The 22,093-nt window shown below is 38.7% G+C and overlaps 1 protein-coding gene across 5 annotated transcripts in view; it reads left to right on the top strand.

Annotated features, from left to right (window-relative positions):
* The first annotated feature begins 6,213 nt into the window (after positions 1 to 6,213).
* The window catches only part of LOC576527 (protein unc-13 homolog B), a 56,089-nt gene continuing 40,209 nt past the window's right edge, over positions 6,214 to 22,093 (top strand). For 3 of the 5 annotated variants that reach the window (XM_030976568.1, XM_030976566.1, XM_030976564.1), the window contains exons 1-7: positions 6,214 to 6,380; positions 14,348 to 14,535; positions 15,097 to 15,284; positions 16,178 to 17,395; positions 18,445 to 18,676; positions 19,921 to 19,994; positions 20,815 to 20,962. In XM_030976568.1, coding sequence (XP_030832428.1) covers positions 6,305 to 6,380; positions 14,348 to 14,535; positions 15,097 to 15,284; positions 16,178 to 17,395; positions 18,445 to 18,676; positions 19,921 to 19,994; positions 20,815 to 20,962 — 2,124 coding nt within the window. In that variant the 5' untranslated portion in view covers positions 6,214 to 6,304. The remainder of the gene's footprint in view (positions 6,381 to 14,347; positions 14,536 to 15,096; positions 15,285 to 16,177; positions 17,396 to 18,444; positions 18,677 to 19,920; positions 19,995 to 20,814; positions 20,963 to 22,093) is intronic. The other 2 variants (XM_030976565.1, XM_030976567.1) reach the window with 2 other exon arrangements.

Genomic DNA, 22,093 nt, shown 5'->3' with positions numbered 1-22,093 from the left:
CCATAGAACAAAAATAATCGGTTTGGAAATGATCAACATTTTGCAGAGTAAAATGAAATTGGTTGTAAAACATGTGTTTCTTGTCATATGTTCAAACACTGCAGTGGAAAGAAAAATATAATTTGTGCCCATATATTGTCTGATGAGAGCCAGAAGGGCGTTAGCTGTCCATGTGTAATATTCTACACTGTCTTTTTGGAGCCAGAAGGATGTTATTAACTCTGTATTGCAGTAAGTGAGTTAATGTCCTCCTGGTGCCCATCCAGATGACATTTTAATGTCCTTCTGACTACTGGCAGACAGTATCGTCTGTTGAGAACCACAAGGGTGTTCAATCTGTGTTAAAGTATATGAGTTAATGCCCTTCTGGCTCCAAAAACAGACGGTACTTAGCTAAAAAATAATACCTTGTCGTTCTCATTCCATTATAACTGTAGCAACCTTTAATTATGTTAGTCTTAAAGTATACTAATCACGGTATTAAATATTCACAACTGACTGATACACGCATAAAAACTAAAACAACGACAACAACAATAGGTTGTAGATGCATTGTCTTCTAAGACAATTACAGATTGAAATAATACCCTTCCCTTGTCTGTCAACCAATATAATTGTTGGTATCTAATTATGATAAGAAATAATAATGTCAGTCTGAAAGTATACTAATCATGGAATTCTAATGTAAATATACACACACCTGAATGGTACACGCCTAAAAATTAAAACAACAGCAACAACAATCCGTAGATGCAGTGTCTTTTAGAACAACAGATTTGAATAATACCCTTGCCATTGTCTGTCCACTGTTATAATTGTTGAAATCTATATGATAAGGGATTGTTTTTGTAACAGTCTGAAATTATGCTAATCATGGTATTCTGAGCTCATAGATGCAGTGTCTTATGGGAGAAGAGAATTGAAAAAGGTCAGCCTTTTAAGTCCACCCATATATCAATTTCAGGTAATAGAGGCAAATGTGATACATCAAACAGCTTAATTGTGATAACACATAAACTGTCTAGGTGTGTCCTATTCCTGGTTGATTATATTAAATAGCTAAAGGGAAGGTAAAATAACCAAGCAACTGAGGTAATTAAGATATTGTCTTTTCAGATGAAGTCACTCTTGAAACCTCTTGAATAGGTATTGGGTCAGAAATATCAGTTTGTAAATCATCTGCTGTCATTTTGTAACATGCTTGGCAGAAGAGGAAAGAGTGATCATGAATTTTGGTCAAGATTTTTACTTTTCTTTTGACAGAACAAAAATATGATATAGACAAATTATAAACGACTGACAGATCCAGGATTCTCTGGGGCACAAGTCAAACATTTTTTTCACGAGCAAGAAAAAAATAGGGGGGAGGGGGACGTTCAGCTTCTTTGTATCTTCTTATTCTGAAGTAAAGAATTTCATGCCCTTCTGGCTGTATACTGACGATGACATATTTTAGTGTAGACGTGAAAGGATCGACGCATGTCATCCTTGCAAGAAGACAATAAGCAGAGTGCAATTTTTAAAATTCCAATCTACAGACACATTGGGATTCATCAACCCTCATTCAGACCAACCACTGTTTAGTACAACTACATGTATGACACCCCTATCCCCCCTCCTCCCCTCTCCTCCTCCCCTCTCCTCCTCCCCTCTCCTGCTCCCCTACTCCCCTCTCCTTCTCCCCTCTCCTTCTCCTTCTCCCCTCTCCTTCTCCCCTCTCCTTCTCCCCTCTCCTCCCCTCTCCTCCTCTCCTCCCCCTCCTCTCCTCCTCCCCCTCCTCTCCTCCTCCCCCTCCTCTCCTCCTCCCCCCTCCTCTCCTCCTCTCCTCCTCCCATGACTGAAGCACTTAGCAGGTAAACGGTGTGTTGAAACATGAGTTTCCTGGGCTAATATCACCTCTTCTAAAGGGTCATGACTCCGGTTTTCCCTTCGACAGTGATTTATGCAGGCCTCGCTGACGAAGTGACTGCCATTGGTACTGTAGCTCCCTCGTGGGTGATGATTAAGGGTTAGGGCATAGTACCAGGGAGGGTAATTGGTGTGGTCGAGGGAAACCATGCTCTCTGCTGCCCTGCCGATTTTCAAAGCTACAGGTAAACATTGGATTATTTGGAATAAAATTATACCTCTCTAAAAACACGGCTGGACTTCTCTCTAAGGGTAGTGCATGTGGGACATGCTGTACTTCTCACAGACGTTATCTTTCTGTTGGTATGTCTAGTTACAAGGGAGTTATATGATGTAGTCATTTTTACCCTCTGTTTATTATTTATACAATTGGACCATATGATTATGATACATCATATCATGCATTGTGGTCACTTTTGCCATGGGTATGTATTTCATACAAATGGATCATACAATCATAATACATCATATGATATATTGTGGTCATTTTTGCCTCAGGTATGTTGTTCATACAATTGAACCATCATATTTAGAATTGCACACATAATGCTTGGTTTAGAGTGCACGAGTGAGAAGTTGCAAGAGGTAGAATCATTGTATTGAATGAAAAAAGCATTGCTGAGATCGTTGAAGGTTATTGCGTTGTGCCCTAGAACGGGTTCTCATCTACATAATCTACACAATTACGTAATTTTTGTAAAGCGCACTGATATTTCTTTGGACAGGAATTGCGCATTTGTGCTATAAAAGTGGTAAATATTATTATTATTATTATCTCATGATAACACTAATGACTATGTGTACATCATTACACTTCTTCACGTGTAGGATGATTTTTTACACATGCTACAGTTTAATTTTGTATGCATACATTCATGGTTTTCTTAAAGCCCCTCTGCACTAGTTTGGCCAGGAGGGATTAAACCTCCCTGCACCGTCACTGACAGGTGGTTATCTCATCGAATCGGCTCTTATTTAAAATAAGAAAAGGGGGACCATGTGGGACCAATGGCCAGCGATTAGGCATTGTTTGCTATATAGAGGGCGCAAGTAGTGCAGTGGGGCTTTAATGACACAATTGTATACATTGTGATGCTGACACATTATTCTAATAAGAAACTTTCACATAGAGTGAGTCCACATCTACTTAAGATTCACAATCCACAAATAAGTATTTTGCCACTAATAGGAGGTTGAAATGGACTATTTATTGCTTTCTACCAAACATGAACTAACAGTAGGTCTGTATTTACTCTGACAATTTTTTACCCACAGGACAATTTTATAAGAATATCCAACACTTTTTAACCTTTTGGAAATTGTTGAGAACTCTATACCGTTTTGTATCAAGCTTGTAGTAATAATAATAATAATAGTGGCTACTTGTATAGCGCACAGGTCCACCTTTCGGTGCTCATGGCGCTTATCTCCATTGTAGTGAACTCCATGTAATTAATCACTCTCCAGCTCTTTGTGATTCGATTTGTCTAGTGATTCATCATCCTTCATCAGAATAATTATAAATAACATCATTATCTGCATTATCTTCTTTGGTGATCAACTTGTTGCGTTGGCGTGTTTGGTGTAGGCGGTTTATAAAGGGCCTGGATTTGAATGTTAACTATGCTATTCTCAGTTCAGTTTATTTTATTTTTGCACGGCACCAACTTCAGCCAAAGGCTGTTCTTCTGTTTGTCTGTTGGTCTAGGACAAAATTTTTTTTTTTTCCCCCCTTGAAAAATTCAATATGGAATAGAATGTCTTTTCTATTAAAAGCATTGTTTAACAATGTCTCCAGCTTTACGAATCTGAGATGCATAGCCTTACCTGTTATCAGTGTCTGTTATATGGTGTACTAATATTGAAGCCCTACACAAATTGTGCTTTAAAATGATCATGAAGTGCTTCATTAAGGCATTCATTTATTTCACCCGTGCTTAGTTGCAACCGTTGCAAATTCCCTTTACATCAAAGCAATAGCAACTATAGATCCCCCCAAAATAGGAAAACATCTCATACAAAAATTGTGCTTCAAAATGATCATGAAGTGCTTCATTAAGGCATTCATTTATTTCACCAGTGCTTAGTTGCAACCCTTGCAAATTCCCTTTACATCCAAGCAATAGCAACTAGAGGAATACATCTAAATCATGCATATATATATGCTATGTGTGCGATGCTCTTGAAGTATATAGCAATGGTGGTTAGTTGTATTAAACAGTGTTTGTAAACCTTCCATAATTGCACTCTAACACTGATAATGGGCTCTTGATGATTAGAGGGCACCCAGAAGTTGCATACACCAAACAACAATGCCTATTCACATTTTAAGTGTAATTGATGAAATTACTGTCACTCAAACAATTGCTTGGGATCTATTTTGCAGACAACAATGTCAAAACCACTTGAGAACTCTATTGTATCAAGCTTGAAGTGAAGTCCATGTAATTAATTGCTCTCCAGCTCTTTGTGATTCCATTTGTCTAGTGATCCACCCTTCTTCATCAGAATGATTATTAGTGACATCATTATCTGCATAAGCTTCTTTAATAATCAACTTGTTGCGTTGGCTTGTTTGGTGTAGGCGGTTTATAAACTACCTGGATTTGAATGTTAAATATGATATTCTACAACAGGAAGATATTCTTTTTTTGCCTTGAAATTTAATATGGATTCATTTCATTTCATTTCATTCTATAGAATGTCTGTTGAAGCCCTAAAAATAAATTGGCTTCAAAATGATCAGTGAGGTGCTTCAAAAAAGTAAAAATCTTTGAGTGACCGGTTTGACCATACTCATTTTCTCCAATAGACTGTAGCATATAATTATTAAAACCGCTATCGGCTTGTAAAAGTCATGACCTGAATTTTTATATTTATGATTGCAGCATGAGCTAAATCCGGGATTCATTTTTATAATCTGAGACGATTTAAGATACCCAATCCCTTTTAAGATAAACAGATATAGAAAAGGCACTATAATTGAAAACTTTACAAATGCTGATGTTATAGAACAGAGTTTATCAGCTAAGATTGTGACATGTAATTTAATTTTGAAATCGCCTTTTTTGCGAGAGTGGCGGTGAGGTAGGGGGATAACGTTAACCCATAGGAAAGTAAAAAGTGTGCCGCAGATCTGCCGCAGACCCATGAGTATGCCGAAGTATGCGGCAGAAAGAAGCTTTGCCACAGACTTCCGCATACCAGTATGCCACAGGAACAGTCTGTGGCAGATCTGCCACAGAAAAGTGAGAAATTATACAGTCTGCGGTAAGGCTGCCATTTTTGACGACTTAATGCATATGCCATGTGTCTCAAGCAGACTCTACCACATCAAAAGCCAGAAGCCAGAAGGACGTCGACACTCGTATCCTGTAATACAGTGTCAACGCCCTTACGGCTCTGAACAGGTGATATAGGTCAAGGTCGCCAAACGCTATGTAGCATATCACATGCACTCCGGAGCTGCAGCCAATTAACCTCTGCGTTAATATCAATGCCATTCATTCAGTGCTGCATGGCTCAATAATTTGTACGTACATGTGGAGTACGTAGGGCCTCATTATTACCCCGGCTCTCCTTTCTCAGTTGGTTGCCGTCCGTGACGTCGCAAGTCTCCATTTATTGCTCATTGGCCCGAGATCCAAATCTAGACTTCTTCGGCACCTGCCGGCTGCATGCATCCCGATATCTGATGTATCATACATTATCCACTACTCATAAATATTCTAACAGCTAAAATAGTGTGAGTTGCAACAACCATAGAAAAGTGAATTATAATTTTGCAAATCGTAAAGATTCTGGAGAGTAATTTAAAAATTAATGTGCATGAACACTTATGTGAATTGCTATGAATTGTCGGTCCTTTTGTATAGATTTGTCTGAAACTACGTAGTATTTAGTTGAACTTATGAAGGGAAAAAATTATTTCCTAAGTATTTAGTTAATTTGCTTTACAGTTGGTTTATTATGGACCAGGAGAATAAAGATAGCCTCTGCTTTTACGTGCACCAGTTGCACAATTAGTATTTTCATTCTTAAAATCAAGAATAGATAACTTCAATTTTTTAATACAGGTTGCGCTGTTGCGAATCCTTAGTGTATGATGTATCATTTTGTTACAAAGATCATTGTACTCTTTATTTACCATACCAGGAACTCTTCTCACTCTTCTTTCTCTCAATTTCTACTTTAACAGGAGAACGGACTAGCTGCATATAATCCCATCATAGATGGGGGCATTCAATATATTCAACCATCATCAAGATAACAATTTTACTTCTTGTTTAATACTATCTTTATCTCTTGCATACTGTCCTAGCATTCAACAATTCCTCTCGCTTTTCTTCTCACGACAGAGCAAGAAGAATCGGTGGCTTATGAACGCAAGCTGCGGATGATCCATGACATTATCCAACAAGATGCCAGCGGCTCAGGACAGCAGCCACCTGCCCAGCTTATACCGGCTCAGTGTAAGTTCTCCAACATTTTGCCCCTCCCATTCCCCCCCCCCCCGGCCACCACATTTCTTGTATTATGGGTACCCCATCCCACATTTTCTGTGTCCCTGTTCTCCCATTCAAGAAATGCATATGCACCTTGTCTCGAGTGAAAGGTGACCCAACCCTCTTTCTGTGCCCCTTCTGTCCCTCTGCACCTCAACAAAACAGGTGACATATGCACCTTGTTTCCGATGTAGAACCCTCCCCTTCCTCCTTCTTTTTTGTATTCATCTGATCCTTAAATTTAATGGCGCTGGCACTTTGTATCTAGTCACAAGTAAGGATCCCCCCCCCCCCCCGAGCCCCTCTTCAAAATGGATGATGCAGGGACCTACTTGTAATATACATGTAGGGTACTCCATCCCCTCTTTTGTACATGTAACTCCCTTCCCCTCTACAAAATGGATGACACAAATCCTTTTTATCAGATTGCATATAAGGATGCCCCCCCCCCCTGTACACCCCTCTGCCCCCCCCCCCCCCCCCTGTATACCCCTCTGCCCCCCTATGGAATAGATTACACAAGTACATATATATTCACATATAAGGAACCACCCACCCTTGATCGTGTCTCTCTACCTTAATACACAAGGGAGGATGTGTGCAAACTTGTCTGAAATTGAGGGTCCCCCACCCCCCCCCCCCCCCCCCCCTCCCTCCCTCATTCTATATTCCCCTATTTGGCACATTGGCCCAATTGCAGAACACTTCCTTTTTTTCTTGTGCCTCACCATACCTATCAACACTGGCACAATATACATTTTCACCCATTCCCTTTAAATTCTTGAATAGTATTGCACACAATCATTTTTTCAGTTCAGTGTTCCTACAAATCCTTTTTAACTTCCACACAACATTTTGCAAATGTGAATCATTGAAATCTGCACAAATATCATCACTCTACCATAAATTTATATACAAAATATGTAGTTCAACATCAATACTACTTAGCAGTGGTTTAGTGAGTTTCCACGGGAAAATCCCTCTTTTTGACAGGTTTGTACTTTATAAAGTTTGTGGTCTTTTGTAAAAACCAAGCGCTGAGCGAGAGATGGGCAGGTGTTGCTGATACTGATGGCATGCTAAGTCTTAAAGAAATTATGATGAAATTGTATCCATGTTGTTTTCATATTTCAGCTGGTAGAGTGCTTAAGCTTTTTTTTAATATTATGTTTTTTTTTTAATTTTTGTTATCTGTAAGCTGTTGTCTTTTTTAATTCAAGGTCTTATCAAGCAAATCTCTGTATTAAGAGTCGTAGTGTAAGATGTTCGTGCCACTGTCATTCATGGAAATAAGATGAGAGAGAGAGAGAGAGAGAGAGAGTAAGAGAGAGAAAAGAGAGTGTGTTTGGGAGAGAGAGAGAGAGAGAGATAATTACTCTAAGGTAGATTTACCCCTCAAGGGTAGTATCTTTTATGGAATTCAGTCAGTTTTCATGCAAGATAATTAGTGTATGGGGTTTAATAAGCTGAACCCCATCATAGCTATATAGTATGATGTAATAGTTATCTGACATGTTACTTTCTGAGAGCTATTAGGGTGAGAAAAAAAAATTCTAGTTCACTGCTTCTACTGCTCTCAGCCGAAGATTGGACTCAGAAGAAACTCCAAAAAATCTCTGGTAATATGTCACAAATTTATGACTAATTGCAAATCTAAATTATTCCCTTTTTGTGATTCAAGTTCTCAACTTGGCACTTAACAGAGCTCAAAAAGCCACTTGAGAGATACAATCTGCGCATGGGTAGATAAAGGCCATTTGTACAAAACTGTAAAACCCATCGAGACGACTGCCGGATACGTGTTCACGAAAGTTGCGTGATCATTATTCATTTATGCACTGGTGGCACATTATCTAAGATACACAGATGACAGTATTCTTTTCAAGAGGGCAAACAAAAGGTATTCATGAAGCACCTCCATCACTTCAACAGTGATTTTTCTAAAATGCACGAAGTGGGACGTCTCCACGTGTATAAGATCTGTGGATATTTGGGGGTACTTTGTACACTCTGAAGTGTCTTCTTCCATAGGTACGTGTTTGCCGTATATAACGGGCACACCAGGGGGCTGTAGTGTACATACATCTTGTCTGTTACGCTTGACTGCACATTGAAATGTCAGGGAAAGCTATTAGACGCACTTTCTCCCGTCGACGATTTGCAACATTCACCAGAAAGAGGGTTAGAATGAAATTGATTGCTTATTTATTTAATAGGGGAGGGGTAGAGAAACAAGAAGTAATCTCCTGCATTTTGTTTTAAATGCAAGGTTATGAAATAGTACAGATTTACATTGTACAGATTTAGTATCATTAGAGTTTTGCTACTATTGGTTGAAATTGATTTCAGTTCTAGTTCTGTTTTTTATAAAAACAAGCACAGCAACCATATGTATCTATTACAATGCATACAAAGTTAGATTTAAATTCAATTCTGATTTTAAAAGTGGAAATGACTCAAATTTATTAGATTAATTAAGACAACTACAATTATATGGAAAGAGATTTTTTCCAATGTTCAGTAGTAGTACTAATAATAATAATGATAATTGTAATAACAGTAATTATAATTATATTGATAATAATGATTATAATATGCAATGTATAACTATACCCAGATAGAAATAATCGACCAGGGTATGATAGAAATTTCCCTTTTCAACCCCTCCTTCACCCCTTTTAGATTACGTCACCACGCTGGCATTTGCTCTGTGTGTGTGTGTACTTGTTTGAGTGCGGATATAAGAGTTCCCTTCGCTTAGGAGACCCCTACCCCATATCCCAGTATGTTTGGGATCTTTAGGAAATCAATACAGCATCATGAATTATGACGTTGTACATCTAAGCCACCTTTCGCATGCAAAATTTAAGCTTATGCTCTTCTATGCGTAGAAGGTGAAAAGTATAGAAATACCGGCATTTATTATTGCCTCAGCAATTGCCAGGACTCCATTATACTTGGGTGGAAAGTGGTATTTGTATCTTGCTAAAAAACATAAGTGCCGGGCTGGGATTTGAACCCTCAATCCTTGGTTCGAGAGTCAAATGAATGTACCACTAAACCATGACACTTATCATTATGATCATCAACGGTAATCTATCCAATGACAGGTTCAGTGACCCAATCCCTTTGGCTTTCTGCAACAAATATCTTTCCAAGTGATAAGATCTTGAGCCAATACCTTCAATGTTTTTTTCCCGCTCCTCATTCACATACAATCAAATTAACTAACAAATTGGAGTTTTATGGTGCAGTTGCATGTAGTGTTTTGTGATAACCTTGTTTTCATTGATTTGAAAAAGCATATTGTATCAGTCAGTGCCATGATGACATCATGATTGTACAAATTTTCACATTCGCATTGACCATGTTTGATTATTGACTAAAAGTAATTAAGAATATTTCTCTTACGGAGAGAAATCCGACGGAGTGTTTTTTGTTGTTGCATACTTTAACATGGCTTATATGCACTACATATAAGGTACCAATCATCTCAAAAGTAGTTCGTGTAAAGCTAGAATGTGTTAAATTTGTTTTGGGAGGTGGTGTGTGGCGCAATCGGAACGTCGCCTGACTCTGTTGAAAACACTCCGTCCTCTGAGAGAACATTAACTGGAAGCCCCGTGTGTAGGAGAGTCGCACCCTATGCACGTTGATATGCTACACTTCTCGCAAGGACTAGGGTGTAAACTGGGTGTTTAGTGCCTGCACTAATGTCCTTTGGCAAGACATTGATCTACATTTGCCACACTCAACCCAGGTGAGGTAATTGGGTACCTGGTAGGATTATTCCTTGAAATGCACTGTGCGCTGATAACGGCTGCCGGAGCTAGCTTGGTTAATAATTTCCAAAGCCCTTTGAAAGCGCATAGAGATGTTATTTCATAACGTATTATGCACTATACAAGTACTGAATATTATTATTATTATTATTCACAACTGGTTATCTACATACAGATCTTTGGGATAGGCTGTGTGGCACATTTAAGATTACAAGCAGAAGAAGAAGAAGAAATCAACCTTGAAAAGTAAACCCTGCACACAGCAGTTGTGTTCGGGTTTCATGTACACATATAAAATTAATAATCTGTTGCTCATATTTTAAGTAGCATCATGGAACACCTACAAATAACAGAGTGAAATATGTGAGGATTATGAAACCTTTTGAGCCTCTTTACATTTCTCATAACAATGACGTAAAGATAGATGTCGTGCTGATGCTTTAGTGGTTCATAATCCTTCCATGTGGACATTGAAGATAAAGTTGCTTATAAAGCAACAGTCCATTTCTCTTTTCAATCATATTACATAGATAGATCTCATGCAAATATCATTATGGTCCTTAATCCATGCATGTGAAAGCGCCAATGAAATGGTTGCGTGGGCCACAGTGTATTTCTCTTTTCAAAGATACCATAAAGATAGACCTCATGAATATGCAATAATGGCTTTATAATCCATGCATATAAAAAGGGAAGATAGAGTTGCTTATTTTATACCATACAGATAGGTTTTATGCAAATTTTGCCACGACCCTTGATCCGTGCATGTGGACGCAGCTATGGAATAGTTGCTTTGGCCAAAATGCATTTCTCTTTTCAAAGATACCATAAAGATAGATTCCATTAATATGCCATAATAGCTCATAATATACAGACCTGCCAACCAGTACGATTTAGTCGTATTTTGTACGATTTTTAGAAGCAAATACTTCAGTACGATTTTAAAAAAATGAAAAAAGTTTTTTTTTTTTTTTTTTTTTGGGGGGGGGGGGGGGGTGGAGATTTGGGGGATTTTGAGTGTGTGTGTGCCATTTTCAATGGCAAAATGCACATTCTATCATGTAAAGTATCCTACAAGCATCTCACATCTGCAGTTTGGGGATGTTCATTAATGGTTCATCGAACACAACAGTCGTGACGAAATCATGCATATTCAACCAATGATCCGTACAAAAATTTCTTCCTGTATGTAGGAACTGTAAGAGGCCTTCATCCGCGTAACAGTCCGTGTTTATTTTTAAGAATACAACTTTTGTCAGTAAAATACAACTTCTGGGATAAAAGAATACAGTTTTTATACTCTAGAGGTTGGCAGGTCTGAATATATGCACTTGAGAAGGGAAGATCAGGTTGTTTACTAAAGCAATAATCCATCATTTTATTCTCACTAATACCATACAGATATATTTCAGGCAATTTCAGGCTATTACGGCCCTTAATCCGCACATGTGAAAGGGGGTGGGGGAATAGTCTGCCTGAGCTAGCTGCGGTACATATATTGATTGGAATATTTAGCATTTGGTTTAGGCTGGGGTTAATTAGCCCGACGTTATTTTCACTGGATGCTCTTAGGTAAATGAGGATGACGCAGTCTCGTCCATAAACACGGCAAGAGTTCACTCCACCAATGCAAGCAGCAAGTGGGTAGAACACAAATTGGATGCTTTCATATTACTCGATCACATGCTAGCTAGCTGCTATGTATAAGCCTCATGGCATGTGTGTAGAGCTTAATGAAGATCTATAGGAAGATTAGACTGCTAGAGCAGGAAGGACTAATTGGAGATGACGTTTTATTGACTTGGAATCGGAACGTTTGATTCTTCTACTAAGAATTGTTGCAGTCCAATTCAATTGTTGAATTGGTTTTTTATTGAGAATAGCAAGATTTCCAGAAAAAATGTGTACATTGCAGTGGTGGTTATTTTACCTGACTGCTAAGAAAGCATAAATGCTTGTTTGATAGAAAGCAACCAGAGGACCGAAGGTTTTAGGTGATGAGGATTAATGCCTGTACTTGCATCTGCTTTCGAAACCAATATATTTGGAGGGAAATGGATATATTTCAACTGACATGTACTATGTCTGGCTGGAAATGTGTCGCCTGTCCTTTTGTGAGGTCATCTTATTGACCTATTTCTGTTTCACGAGGCTGGTATCCTAGCTGGCATCTTCTCCTTGCAAGTGAAAATGCTTCTTTTCTAGGATTTTTACTTCCCAGGAACAAATTTTGCGATTTCTCTTGGAACTTTTTAGAGCTGACTCTGACGGAGTGCAGTATGTATCATCTAACCTTGATTGTACACAAATTGGAACTGGCTGTGGATGTCTGTTTCATAAAGAATAAGTGCATTTTATGAGAAAAGCTATCTGGAATTGACGGCAATTGGTCATGACAGTAACTGTAATCGTCCGAACAAAATTGCTCTCCAACTGGACAGAAACATCTCCTTGGAGCCTCTAAAGTGATTATCAACCAAGATTATTACATTCATTCATGTTCACTTCTTTGGGGAAGTCAGACACTGGATGTTTGTGGATAAATAAACTATACCAGCTAATCCAACACCACCAGTCAAGTAATTCTTAAGGAGCAGCTTATGAAATTCCATCAGCTCTTTGAAACGCAGAAACCAAGCCTCCAGCTCAGATCGAGCCATGCATTGATGCATACACACCTCAATCTTCAAGACATGTAAATCTTTTAGATTCCCATCCATAGTTGATGTATGATTGATCATTTCAATTATAAACGTTGTCCATTACCAGCACCAGCAAGCGGTGTTCTACTCCAAGTGGTTGCTTGAACATACATCACATGAATTTCAGACATTTGAGGGTGTGATGTGATGCTGAGCAACAGGATTTAAAGTAATGTTTGCATCTTAGTTCCAACTCCTCGACTATTTGTGTTCTTTTGCCGGGAAAATGGAAAATATAATTTGGATATATCATGTCACTTTAAATAGGTCATGCCACAAAAGGAAGGGTATTGAGTGTCATTAATCCTTTATGGGGTAAGTGGTTCATATCTTATGCAGATGACGCTTGGTGTCAAATGAAAATAAACAATCTGACATGGAGCCTCGCATGTCTGATTCTGTGGTCATTCCTCCTGGCAAGTGAAAGTGATTCTTCAGGATTTTTAATTTTTTGTGTGGAAGGTTTTTAATTTTTTTTCTAAAATTCATTTGAAGATAGCTCTGATAGAGTTTGGTATGTGATAGCGGAACACATAACCTTTGATCAAATGAAACCATTGAAATGTGAATGTATGAAATCTGTACTCTATAGGACAAATATATTTTTAAATGTACATGCATTATGCAAGGGAAGCAGAGGTGGTATGTTCCTGAATTCTCCAAGTTCAGTTATAAAAGTCCTTAAGAATTTTCTTTGTTCCAGCTTTATATGTACCATAGTTATCATCAATGTATTTTGTCAGAAAACAAGATTTTTCATCAGCACTTTCATCATACTTATGGGCAATTCTCTGTGCTTTCCTTTATTAATCAACGTTTCATATCATCTTCCTTGCCTATTAAAGTATTGTGCCCAATTCTGTATTCTGAGTTGACTGTTTTCTGTGATAAAACTACAATTTGTCTCTTCTGCAGTTGTGTTTCCTTAGTGCATTTCTGAATTGCAATCAATAAATTTCTAAATTGCTCTCAAGGGAAGATAGCCAAACTTCATCAAGTAGATTTCATCAAGTGAGAGGGACATTCTTTTAGGTCAGCTTGGTGTCTCAAACAATTTTAACAAAGTTTTAGTAGTGGTTATTTTACGTGACTGCTTAGAAAGCATCAATGCTTGTTAGTAAGCAACCAGAGGACCAATGGCTTTAGGTCCTCTCCAAGAGACCTGGTAATGAGGATTAAATGCACCTGATTAAATGCCTTACCAGGTTACCTGGGTTGCCGGATTACAAGACCACTGCTTTACCAACTGAGCTATTGTGTCTCCTCAATGTTTATACCCCCCCCCCCCTCAAAAAAAAAAATTGTATACCCCCCTCCCAATGATTATTTTTTTGAATGTTATTACAAAGGAATGGTTACAATTATTCAGTACTTTGGGAGGACCTGAATTTAAGCTCTTATGCCTTTTTAAATTTTTTTTTTTTTTTTTTGTCTTTGTTTTATTATGTAGCTGGTATGATGTCCGAAGACAGCGATTACACCAGTGATGTCAACGCCCCCACAGTCAGCAATAGCAGCCCTCGACACAGCGGTGGTACAGCCCACCATTCCTCAGATAGGTTAGACTCACCCTCCCACGGCTCGCCCCCTTCACGCTTCCATGATTTCAATGATGACCGCTTCCCCGGCATGGAACAGGTCAGTCAATTTCTTGCAATTTTTTTCCTGTAGATTTGTAATTTATTTCCATTTTTACCCATAGCAGTGTATTGTTTCAGAATGCTTGGATTATACATCTATGGGTCAGTTACACAAAGACGTAACTTCATTTTGGCCATTTGAGAAAAAGTAATTTATGTGTCACTGAACCCTGGGACCTGAAGGATGGGGTGTTGGGTGGAGTTAAGTCTTTGTGTTTCCTGGAAAGCCCACATTTTTCTGAACATTTTGATATCAAGTACTCATTTTGGCAAAATATGGATTTACGTCTTTGTGTCACTGAACCCTCGACATGAGCTTAAAGAGCCACAAATATTTTAAAACTTGAGTCTATTTCCACAGGAGCGTGTTGTGCTGTTCTCAAATACGAGTGATTGATAGACAGACATGTTCATTTAAATGTGGGGAGACAGAAGTTGAGCATTAAATTACATAACAGTTCACATAAGTTTGCTCTGTGCCATCTCCTTCTCAAGACTTCTAATATTTGACGTCACGCTGATTCTAACCTTTTCCCCCATTTTTCAACCTTCCTTCCAGCCTTACTATCCCCATGACCTCACCGATGAAGAGCGGATAGGACGCTTCATAGAGGACGACGAGAGAAGACGACTCTATCCCGAGGACCGCGACGACTTCACGGACGGCAGTGCCGACCGTTTAGACCAGGACTTCCCCGAAAGAGAATACTACAATGGCTATCACCCAGGTAGCAATATGGATCACAGGTGAGGTTTTCAGGAAGCTTTAGAGATTCACATGGCCTACTGGCTTCCTTAAATAATTAACCCAATCATTCTACATTTTGTTCTTTGGCTGAATAACTTTTGATTCAGCATCAAGTCCTAAGACAATATGCTAGAGCATGATAAGAAAGGGCAAGCATTTCTGCACGTGCTGCCTCCATTTTTGTGTCATGACTATATATGCCAGGAAATATAAAAAGGAAAATAAGCAATCAAATCCTTAAGTTGGCAACACGTTGAGAGAGTTATCTCCAAGAGTCAATTCACCATTTCGGAAGTTTTGGAATTCCATGCAATGGGGGAGTTTACAGTTTTCTGGTCGACTTTCCCTATCATGCTTTAAAATAGGAGAATGCCAAATATAAAAGATTTAAATGATTATGATAAAGCCTTGAATTGGTATGATATGCAATCGTGATGAGTATGTTGTAGATGCATTATTTCCAGTTATTTCAAATTGTCAACTTTTAGGAATAACGTTTTTTTTGCGTTTTTTGTACGTATTAGGTTATATGTATCCAAGACATTCGCTGTTGTAAAGGGAAGATTGCAGAGATCAAAATTTCACTTATACTTGTATTTCTTTAGCCAGAATGCTTTCCAATCTGATTGCTTCTATGGCCTTACTTTATGAGAGCCACGTCCATGTAAAGTTTTGTTGCATAGAGCAAGCAGACACTCAAATATATCAAATAGTCTGATATCCTAAATTCTTCAGATGTTTTATAAATCCTCAGTCCTTTGCTACAATGATTACCTTACTCTAAGCAATAAGCCTGTCCGGGTTTAGAAGAACTGCGCAATTTTATAAGACCCTCCTAGCAACCCTGCAACAAAAATACAATGTTTGAATGCTTTGTCTTGTTGTGTCATAGGTACAATGGATCAACAGGTGAATTCACAAACCCCGAGGACAATTACAGCGGAGAATACGATTCGGAATTTGGCCCAAACCAACGGGGCTATTTGGATGATTACGATAAGTTTCGGGAGGAATATCGAGAAGGACAGAGCTCTGACGAGCAGAGGTACAGACCCATGGAGTCATATGAACAAGAGGAATATGATAGGAAGTATCATCGGGAGGATTCTCCACACGAGGTTTACAGCGATGAGTATGAAGGGAGGGAAAGGGAGTTTGTTCACCCCGATCGCGAGTATGTTGCGCCGGATCGCGAGTATGTTGCGCCGGATCGTGAGTATGTTCCGCCGGACGGTGAATTTGAACACCCGGGTAGTGAGGATATCGAGTATGACAAGGACAAAGGAGCTTATGATTTGCGCAAAGGTGAAGATCTAAGGATTGGTGATCGTGAACCCTTACCCGGGGGAAGAGGGAGTAGTTATGATTTAAGAAGGGACGGAGACCTTGAGCCTTTGAGAGGCAGCAACTACGATTTAAGGACAGAAAGTGAATATGAAAGCAGAAGAGGCAACCTAGTACCAGGTAGCGGTCTAGATTCTAAAAAGGGTAGCAAGTACGATCTAACAAGGGACACTGAATACGATATGCATAGAGACGGTGAGTTTGATCTAGGACTTGAAAGCAAATTTGATTCGCGAAGAAACAGCGGGTTTGATTCACGACTTGACAGTGACTTTGACCTAAGACAGGGTAGAGAGTTTGACCGAGATCCAAGACCGGAAGAAGACTTTGAACCCGAGCAGGGGAGGGACTTTGAATTGCACGAAAACATTTACTGTCCGCCAGACACCGGTGACGACCTTGAAACTCGCGATAGCGACCTTGATGCCAGAAGCAGCGAGTTTGAACTGGTCCGCCGGGACCCGTACAGAAACCTTCGGGAGAGTGACTACGACCACAGGGGGTCCAACTTTGGCCGCCAAACGGACGACTTTGAGGGGTATAACTTTGACGAGGGCAGGAACTATGTGGACAGGGGGGAAAGTTTTGAGACGAGGACTGAACAGAGCGAGGTGGAATCAGAAACAAGCAATACCATACCTAGTACGCACCGGCAGATGGAGCCCTACCCCTACAGTCCTCACGGGAGTGAGAGTTATCTGCACAGAGACGAGAGAGATGTAGATAGTTTAGAACGAGAGAGTAGGCCCTCGCTGGACACAGGAAGGTACATGTATTTCATCTCTTCTCTATTTTGAATTCATTCTTTTATTGTAAACTACTTTCCAGTTTAATATATGTCCTGGGCCCTGTTATATATATATATATATACATTTGTAAGTCAACTTGCAATCAGTCATAAAAATCTTCAATCTTTCTCCAATTAATCGTGTATTACTATGCATTGTATCTCTCTGTAACATAATCATAAAGAGCTACTTATAGGAAAGGTATGAGGGAAATACAATTGATCATAAATCTTTATGTTAAGGGCCCAGTAAAATACCTCTTTTCTTTCTTTTATGACAGTCATATTTTAAACCTAAAGTGATTAGTTCATATTATAGTCGTTTTTTTCTTGAGGGGGTCACCTTTTTTTTGTCCTGACAATAGATGTATGACATGATCACAATGCAAGGCCTCTCACCATTGTCCTTTTACGCATTTGAACAGTTTGTAAGGATTCAGTTTGCTATTGATCTTATTCAATGTCGATGCTGATTTTAATCATGCATCCAGTTTTGCTAAATATGCTGGTATAGTCTTTTGCATTTATAAATATGGAATGAATACATTCCAACAATCGTGCCAGAGTCTACCATCTACTGCATATTGTCAGTCCAATCTTTTTGCTACAATATTTTGTAAAACTGGAAGGTTTGAGGGACAATGAACTAGTTGAAGATGGGGTAAGGTAATTTTCACATGTTATTGATCGCAAGATTTTGAGTACACAATCGTCCATATAACTCTATGCAGATGGGTTTTACTTGTCCGAAGGATAAAGCCAATGGCGCAAGATGCTTACTTTACAAATGCTTGCATCTCTCTAACTCTGTTCTGTATAACAAACTGCTGTATCCAGGAAAGTAGGCAATTTAATGCTCTTTGTAATGAAATCAAAAATTTCTATTCTTACTCAATTTTATGCACTATTAAATTCATTGTCAATTTTAATTAAAAAATTGTGGAGCCCTCAGGAAGAGCAGTATAGATGCAGCTATCCTGGGTTTTATAAACAACAAATGTCCATTATTGTTATTGGTTTATCCTCAGCGCTGGAAGTAGCCGCTACTCATCACCGAGGGTCGGTCGGAGCAACCTGACCCTTGACCAGTACTCAGAGAGCTTACAGCAGTCGGACGAGCTCCTGGACCGGGGGGACCACGATCTGGACCTGGAACTGCTGGAAGAGGAGGACGAGTTAAGAGACCTAGTACCTGCTATGACCATCGCACGCATGAGATGGCTCAACGCATTCCATAGAGTGCGCGAGCAAATCAAAGAGGTATCCATAGCAATCAAACCAAATCCTGTCATATTTTGTGCCATACAACATTTACGATTCTAGTATATCTGATGATTGATGGTTGATGATTGATGATTGTAAAGCACTTAGAAACATTGTAATAAGCGCTATATAAATATAATGTATTATTATTATTATTACTAGAGCATTGATCATATCAAGGGTTCAGTGACACAAAGACGTAACTCCATATTTTGCCAAAATGAGTATTTGATATCAAAATTATGTTCAGAAAATTTGGGCTTTCCAGGAAACACAAAGACTTAACTCCACCCAACTCCCCATTAAAGTCAATGGCTAGTGAAACATAGACTTAACTCCTTAAGGCCCAAGTGCTCAGTGACACATAAACCACTTTTTCTCAAAATGGAGTTAAGTCTTTGTGTCACTGACCCCTCAAAATGGTATATCAGATAAAATGATACTCGTGTCAATCTATGTTCATGATACCATATTACTAGGTTAACATGTGGGACACCAAATGACCAAATGTCATACTTAGATGTGCCCCTATCCCACCGCTGTCACCATTAAAGAATAGACAGCACTTCAAGGATAATAGTCTTGTGATTATTAAACCATTTATTAAGCCCATCTGCACTGGTTTGGCCAAGGGGGATTAGACCTCCCTGCAGGGTCACTGACAGGTGGTTATCTCATCAAATAAACTCTCAATTAACATAAGAAAAAGGGAATCATGGGGGACCAACATGCACCGATAAGGCGTTGTTTGCTATATAGAGGTGCAAGTTGCTATAAGTAGTGCAGTGAGGATTTAAAGCATGGCTGTCCCCAAGCCGCAGTGCCAACAACAATGAATATAGCCATGCCTCAAGAGGAGAGTAAACACAGTGCCCCAAAAATAAAGGGGTCTATATAGACAGGCGGTCGTACATTCTAGATTCCTTTGGATATCGTGTGTGCGGTACTTTATGTTACGTCATCCGATACAATATGGTCCATATTTTTCATATTGTTGAAATATTCCGAATAAATTGTACATAAAATTACGAATGGCAGTTGGAATTCAAATGAATTACCCTGTGTTAAAAATGTTCCAGTTTTTAGTAGCAGAAACATTGCGAGTACCTCAGATTTAATATTCATCACAAGAAACTGCTGGTACTGGTAGAGGCTGCATTGCTAGACAAAAGTCAGCGTATAATTTTGATTCTGATTTAAAATTGTCATTATGACTGGTGTATAATTCATTATCGTCTCAGGGATATTACGATGGTGACAGTAGTATGCGGTCAGGAAGGGTAGGCGGACTGTGGGCCAACTTAGCAAATGGCGGGTAAGTAAACTAATGAAGTTGTTTCAATATATTGCCCCTAATGTCCATTTTTATATAATATTTCTTTCTTTCTGAACAGTACCAGTATTACATTAGATTAAATATGCTTTCTGTGTATTCACTTTTGGAGCATAGACTTCCAATTCCTGCAAATATGTGAGACTAAGAATTTTTAGAAGTGTATTGTCCCAAACCAACATGAATCTAAATCATTGCATATACTGTGATTTTAATAGAACGCTAGTTTCTTTGATCAAAGGAAGAGAGATCTAGATGGAGCAATAAGTGTAAAATTATGCCTTTTTTAAAACCATATGGTATACCCAAGGTGATTAATAACAATTTTGCAAATATTACCTAATTGGAATTCTCCATACTGTATTATTGTCAAAAGATCACATTTGATACTGTATATATTGTAGTGAATACTCTGTTTCACATTAGGATTGTGAATGATACTTATCACATATACCTTTACCGGGTTTATTTTTCTGATGCAACACAATGTTTTCACTAACCGACCACTAACAACAAAAGAGTAACTAACACCAATCTAATCTCTTTGATTTTCTGTTCATTTTTAAATAGATGTATTTTTTTTCTTCTTGATTTCTTCTATGCCTTGCTAATCTACATCATTGTGATTTCTTATTACATGTATCCAAAAGTTTTGCTGTTTAAACAATTCTGAGTGAAAAAAGAAAATAATTACTTTGTCAAAGAAGAAACCTTTTTCTGAAGAATATTTACATGAATTAACATGAATTAACATGACATGAGGTATACTTACAGTCAACGGTGTAACAATTATTTTTCACAGCGAATTTGCAGACACTATAAACAACAACAACCAAGACATTTCAGTCTCAAGACCCTTGAGGAGACGTAAAAACTTTCGCATCCCAGCGAATAAACTTCTGGAGATTGACATGGCTCCTGAACTAACCCCCTCCCGCAAGATATCAGCGGTATAGTAACAACTAATGCCCGGTTACTCTTAGATCACGCCTTACCATCGCCATAGTAACAGCTAACGCTCGGTTACTCTTAGATCACGCCTTACCATCGCCACACATCCAACCCAGTCTAGCATCCCCATTGATTTGATATATTTCAAATTTAGATATAGCCATTGCACATTATTAGGCATCAGATTAGATGCTTCATGCCATCAATATTTCCAGATTCATCTATATCCAACATCTCCTCACCTGTTAATCAATATTACATTTAGCATCATACAAATGTCTTTATTCATATCATGAAATTAGAAAGAGACACAAATGAGGGCATGATAATCAGAGAACATTGATTCCTGTACCTGTGCATATTTCCCTACACAATCTGGGGTAATTTGTCTGAGGTTGCCTCTCTCGACCCAGGTTTAGTAATGGGTTACATAACATATGGGCCACCGTGTATATCCGCCATAGGATGAATACTTTTAACAAATTGTGCAAAAGAAGCCGAGCATGAATCTAGGACTTGTTCAGGATGCAACTCTGTCTTTTAATGAACCTGTTTTGCCTCCGTTAAAAGAAATAAATTACCAAGAGCACATGAATAGTTGCATTTGAAAGAAAAGGATATATCGTGGCGCATAAACCACTGCAAAACTAAACATATGTCATCTGCTGAGAGCAAGGACGGTGTCAACTCATACCCTACAACTCACAGTTAACGTCCTTCTTCATCTCGACATACAAACCATATTGGCCATTTATTACAAATACATCATGGTGTATGTATACAATTTCTACCTATACTACCTACCCATCATCTCATATTAACTGTGGAGAGCCAGAAAGAGGTTAACTTGTTTCCTTCACCGCAGAGTTAACGTCCTTCTTCCTCTAAATATACAAAACATATTGGCCATGTATCACATATACATCACGGTGTATACAATTATCACCTTGACTATACCCATCATCACCTATCATCTGTGAAGAGCTAGAAGGACTTAACTCATATTGTCTGACACAGAGTTAGTGCCCTTGCTGCTCTAAGCAGACAATACGTTTGTATTAATATAGTACATTGTATATCGTCTGCGGAGAGAGCCAAAAGGGCCCAACTCAAATCTTCTTTTTTGACAC

This window comes from Strongylocentrotus purpuratus, unplaced genomic scaffold, assembly GCF_000002235.5.
Source record: "Strongylocentrotus purpuratus isolate Spur 01 unplaced genomic scaffold, Spur_5.0 spur5_scaffold_9, whole genome shotgun sequence".
Taxonomy (NCBI): Eukaryota; Metazoa; Echinodermata; class Echinoidea; order Camarodonta; family Strongylocentrotidae; genus Strongylocentrotus; species Strongylocentrotus purpuratus.
This window is presented reverse-complemented; position numbering and strand designations above follow the sequence as displayed.